At 29.4% G+C, this 5,200-nt stretch overlaps 1 protein-coding gene across 3 annotated transcripts; it reads right to left on the bottom strand.

Moving 5' to 3' along the window:
• Positions 1-1,152: 1,152 nt before the first annotated feature.
• On the bottom strand, positions 1,153-4,316 carry LOC120092744 (immune-associated nucleotide-binding protein 9-like). Of its 3 annotated transcripts, none has more exons than XM_039050926.1 (3): positions 4,070-4,316; positions 1,835-2,557; positions 1,153-1,255 (listed from the first exon to the last, which is right to left on the bottom strand). In XM_039050926.1, the coding sequence occupies exons 1-2, from the start codon at positions 4,272-4,274 to the stop codon at positions 1,863-1,865; spliced, it is 900 nt and encodes a 299-aa protein (XP_038906854.1). In that variant the 5' UTR covers positions 4,275-4,316; the 3' UTR covers positions 1,153-1,255; positions 1,835-1,862. The 3 variants fall into 3 exon arrangements, with proteins under 3 accessions (XP_038906854.1, XP_038906855.1, XP_038906853.1); XM_039050927.1 differs by having other exon boundaries at positions 1,153-1,328; positions 1,908-2,557; XM_039050925.1 differs by lacking the exon at positions 1,153-1,255 and having other exon boundaries at positions 1,789-2,557.
• Positions 4,317-5,200: the final 884 nt, after the last annotated feature.

Raw genomic sequence — 5,200 nt, 5'->3', positions numbered from 1 at the left:
CAATCAACGGTGCAGGTGGCAGGGAATCTGACAGCTTATCGTGGATCCGATACACGCTTTTTGTACTAATCATGGTTTGGGTCCACATCTTTCATGTTACTCGTGGATTGGGTTCACAAGGGTTCACAATTTTGTGTAATTGTAGACCACATTCACAATTTCTCCACCCCTAATTTTGTCAATATTTTGCTTCCAACCCTATTTTTGTCAATATTTATTATGATAACATTACTTTTTTTTAAAAAAATATCCTCATACATTTACAGCGGATACAATGACACAAAATAACTGTCACAAATTTTAATTGTGACAGTTTTTAAATGTCATCAAATCTCAGTTTTATTGTAGTGATAACATTTTTTTTCAAGTACTTAAGACATGCTATGTGTTTAGCTAAAAATCTTTAGAACATAAATTTTATTGATGATTATTCACTAACAAATGTATTTAACTTCTATTATGTTTAAATCATAAAAAACTAACGTAAGACTAAAAATAATAAAAGAGATAATGCTAAAAATTAGGTATATCTTAGAGTAATTACAGTGGACAACATTTATAGGACTAATAACTGAGTACATAGTAACATTTAAAAGAATTATAAATCGAGAAAAATCTATTAGTGATAGACTCCTTTAAGTGGTAGAATCCTTCAGCTATTGTCTATTACCGATATACTCTGAGAGTTAGATTTAAATTTTGCTATATCTACTATCCTTTTGAATTGTGTTATATCTACTAATACTTTAAATTTTAAAATAACACAAATTTACAAATATTTGTTCTGGTTGAAAAGAATACACTCCATATTTAAATGTATCACTACAAAAAGACATAAACAAATAGTAAAAGAAATTAAATATTTTGTCAATTGGGAGAAGACCCATTTGGCAAATTGAAAATGAAAAGGCTCGGGGGAAAAATTTGTAAAGGATGCTTTGACATTGTTTTTGTTTTTATTTTTTCTTTTTATATTGGAAAATTTAGTTGGGTTTCGTGGACTCTGATACCATATATATTAGATAACATAAGGCAAATCAATCTCAAAATCAATTGCCAATTAGAATAGTTGACCTATTTATCTTATTGAAATGGTGAAGTCTCTTGATTTTTCCAATATTAGATTTCAAACGTATAATATATTCCCAAATATTGGATTGCAACAATCTGAAATTATTATTACTTTTGCCAATACCACAATCTTAGTAATTACACACAAGCATATGTAGCTGCCATGCAACTTTTATTCATACATATATTAATTAACACACAATCACAATCATTCATTCAAGTGCACTTTGTAGTCGGTGACTGAGCCTCCTAATTTCCTCAGTATATTGTTGTTTGAGTTGTTTTGCTCTCTCTTCTNAGAGCCAAGAAGAATATGACTCAAGGTATTGGCACCCTAAGGCTCATTTCTCCATGGTTTGTAACTTTGTATCAATTGTATAAGCTATCAACCTTATCTACTTTCATTAAAAAATAAAAATAAAAAACTAATATTCAATATGGATTTCATGTAGATTTAACATAGCTATAACTTTCACATCATAGACCAAACCATGTCCAATAGAGTTCTATTTTTCTTTCCGATACACCATTCTTCTGAGGTTTACCTGTGGCTGAGAGTTGGGACGTAATTCCATGTCCTATCATATAGTTCTAGAATCTTAAGTCCATATACTCTCCATTACGATCAGATCGTAATGTTTTTATCTTTTTACCTAACAAGCTTTCAACCTCAGTCTTGTACTCCTTGAACTTTTGCCAATACCACAATCTTAGTAATTACACACAAGCATATGTAGCTGCCATGCAACTTTTATTCATACATATATTAATTAACACACAATCACAATCATTCATTCAAGTGCACTTTGTAGTCGGTGACTGAGCCTCCTAATTTCCTCAGTATATTGTTGTTTGAGTTGTTTTGCTCTCTCTTCTGCTTCTACCCTTTCTTCTCTTGCCTTTCCCAATTGATGTTCAAGGTTGCTACTTTTATCCTTTAGAATCTTTTCCTCTCTCTTTTCAGCTATAATTCTTGCTTCCTTTTCATCTGCTTCCAATTGTTGTTTAAGTTTGGTCGTTACCTCTTGTAACTTCCCTTCAAGTGTCATATTAGAAGACAAGTCATGTTTGTAAGGTTGTCCTCCATTTAGGTCCCTTACCTCATTCACCATCCCCACGAACTTCCCCATTTGTTCGATTTTCTTTGATTCATCCGTAGTCTTGTTATCGAAAAGCACACAACGATTTTTGCAAGATGCTAGGATATCCTTTAGGAAAACAGGAGAATCATGTGTCAAGTAGTATTCGAGTGTGCTGTCTTCTTCTTCGAGGTCATCACCTCCAGTAAAGAGGAGAATGGTGTAATCCATAATTTTGGTTCCGAATAAAGTTTGTAAGGTTCGAATGATCGCTTGTTCTTCTCGAGAAAATCGATTCCTTACGGAGAAAACAATTACAATGGCATGAATACCTTCCTTTGTCATATCGATGCATTTCACCATTTCCCTTGCTGCATAATCTACTCCAATTGATAAATCAAACACTCCTGCATTATTGTAAAATAAAGAAAAGAAGTTATTACAATGGGACAATTGTAAATATAGACATTAGACCCAAAGTATTAGCAGATATAACATAATATAAAAAAATTACAAATATGCCAAAATTAAATAGTCTATCAATGATAGACCATATTATTGGTTGGAGTCTTTAATTGATAGACCATATTACTGGTAAGAGTCTATCAATGATATAAATCTATCGCTGATAGACTTGGGAGTCTATCAATGATAAAAGTCTATCGGTTATAAATTTATTACAATATCTAGATGCAATTTTTTTAACTGATGTTATACACTTGATTATTATTCCTAAAAATGTTATTCATTGCAATTATCCCTATTACACTAATTAGATGATCATTTAGTAATATTCTTGTTTTTCCTTTGTTAATTATTGTTTCCACTTTTTAGTCTGGGTTGGAAGTATGACGGCATGGAATTTGGATTATGTATTATGATTTCAATTAATATTAGATTTGTTTTTGAAAGCTATACTTGGATTTTGTGATCATAGTAATAAAATATTTGAAAATATATCTAAAATTTTAATTTTAAAATTGAAAATGTAGAATTACCATCAACGAAAAAGTATATGATATTTCTCATTATAAATTTGTTTCATTAATCGTTAAATTAAATATATGTATAATGTAATATAAAATATATGATATTGTAATGTGTTAATTGTATAGATCAATTTATAACATAAAACACATGTTCGTAAATTAATAAATAGTAATAAAGAATAATCCTTATATCATATTGATTTGGTAACTAGAATATATATAAAATACATTTTGAAATAGTTTAAATTAAGATTTAGTTTCGAAAACTACTACCGAACTTATCTAAAAACAAAACATGCTTTAATTTCTTCTTTCAATTATACAAAGAACGAACAATAAAGAAGCAAACACCAAACACATTTTTCTTTTCATTATTAAAAAAACGAAGACAAAAAACGAAAAATGAGAAACAATACAATTGATTTGATAACCATTTCACAGACAAATACTCGAATTTTATGTCAATTAAAAAACAATAATATGATTTTTAGAAAGTATGGTCCCATTTGATAATCATTTAAAGTTTGTTCTATTTTTTATTATTAAATTCTTTATTTTTTTTTGTCTACTTTTTAAACCCGTGTTGTAAAAATCCAAGCCAATTAAATTTAAAAAACTAAAAAAATAAGTTTTTAAGATCTTAGCTTTATTTTTGGAATTTAGTCCAAATTCAATGGTTCACCCAAGAAAAATAAAAACCATGGTAAGAAAATTATTTAGAAATTATGATAGAAAAAACAAGCATAAAATTCTTTTAAAAATAAAACATAGGAAACAGAATGGTCATCAACCATAATCTACTTATTTTAATTTTAAAAACATGACTTAATTTTTTTAAAACATTGATAAAAAGTTGATAGCACAAAACAAAGAAATCAATATCAAATAGTTATCAAATGGGGCCTAACTAATTTGTTTTCGTCAACGTACCGGGTGTGTCGATGACATTTACCGTTTTGCCACCTTCCCACACACCAGTTTGCAACTCAGAAACTTTTGTAACGTTTGATGAACTTGGCCTTGACTTGAATGCCTTTCTTCCAAGAATAGTGTTCCCACTTGCACTTTTTCCATCTCCAGTTCGACCAACTAACATCAAATTCACATTCAAATCTACTTTTTCACTTTCACCCATTTTAATTTCACACTTCACACACTCACATTAACTAATACTAAGCCAAAACTCACTTTATATGAGTAAAGAAAGTGAACCAAACTCTAGGTATAAATTCAAAACTTAAACACATCAGAAATCTCAAAAGTGAAAGATGCATAAACTACCCTACACGCTCAAATTGATTTGATTTGTAGTATAGAATCCAAGTGAAGTGGATAAATATTAAAGAATTTCCTCATTAAAAGAAAAAGGAAGGAATTAATCCTAAAATAACTAAAACAAGAACATTTGTTTTACTTTTGTTTTCATTTTAATTATAAGATGATGTAGAGTATCTTGACCTTTCTGTCATAATCAAGAGATGAGAAAAGGAAAACCTCATTCTTGTCTTGCACCTTTAATTACAAAGGTTAAGAGAGATGTAACAAAAAAAAAAAAAAAAAAAAAAAAAAAAAAAAAAAAAAACAAAACGAAGAGAACAATGGTGAAAATAAGAGAGAAGAAGTGCATGGAGGATCATAAGTGCTTCAAATGAGTTTTATATTCATTGAAGTGGAAACAGTACGAATATTTATAAGCAAATAATAAAACTAACCACTAATGTACTAACCTTAAAGTTATATCACTATGCTTGAAATTCTCATCCATTAATCTCATTAAGCCATTAGGTCACTATCTTTTTATTTAGGAGACACTATCCTAAATAAAAGCTATTAACTTCAATTAATGAAAAAATTAATTTAATTATGCTATAGAAAGACTCGAAATCAAGAAGTAGAATATCACAGCTGGCAGTTGAACGGTTGTCGACCTCTTTCTGTTAAGTGTTGTAACCACCAGAGCTTCATTATTGACCGAATCGCCTACACATATATAAACGAAATGAATGTGAGATCAATGTAAGAGTGAATAAGAAGTCGAGAGAGCAAGGCATACGTTCTGTA

Source organism: Benincasa hispida, chromosome 12 (assembly GCF_009727055.1).
Source record: "Benincasa hispida cultivar B227 chromosome 12, ASM972705v1, whole genome shotgun sequence".
NCBI lineage: Eukaryota > Viridiplantae > Streptophyta > Magnoliopsida > Cucurbitales > Cucurbitaceae > Benincasa > Benincasa hispida.
The sequence above is the reverse complement of the archived record's forward strand: the minus strand, read 5'-3'. Positions and strand labels throughout refer to the sequence as shown.

Excerpts from the sequence above, each read along its gene's own strand:
- LOC120092744 (XM_039050926.1), bottom strand. The coding sequence starts at position 4,274 with ATGGGTGAAAGTGAAAAAGTAGATTTGAATGTGAATTTGATGTTAGTT. Across the intron at positions 2,558-4,069 it reads AAATGTCATCGACACACCCG|GAGTGTTTGATTTATCAATT; the intron begins GTACGTTGACGA and ends ACAATAATGCAG.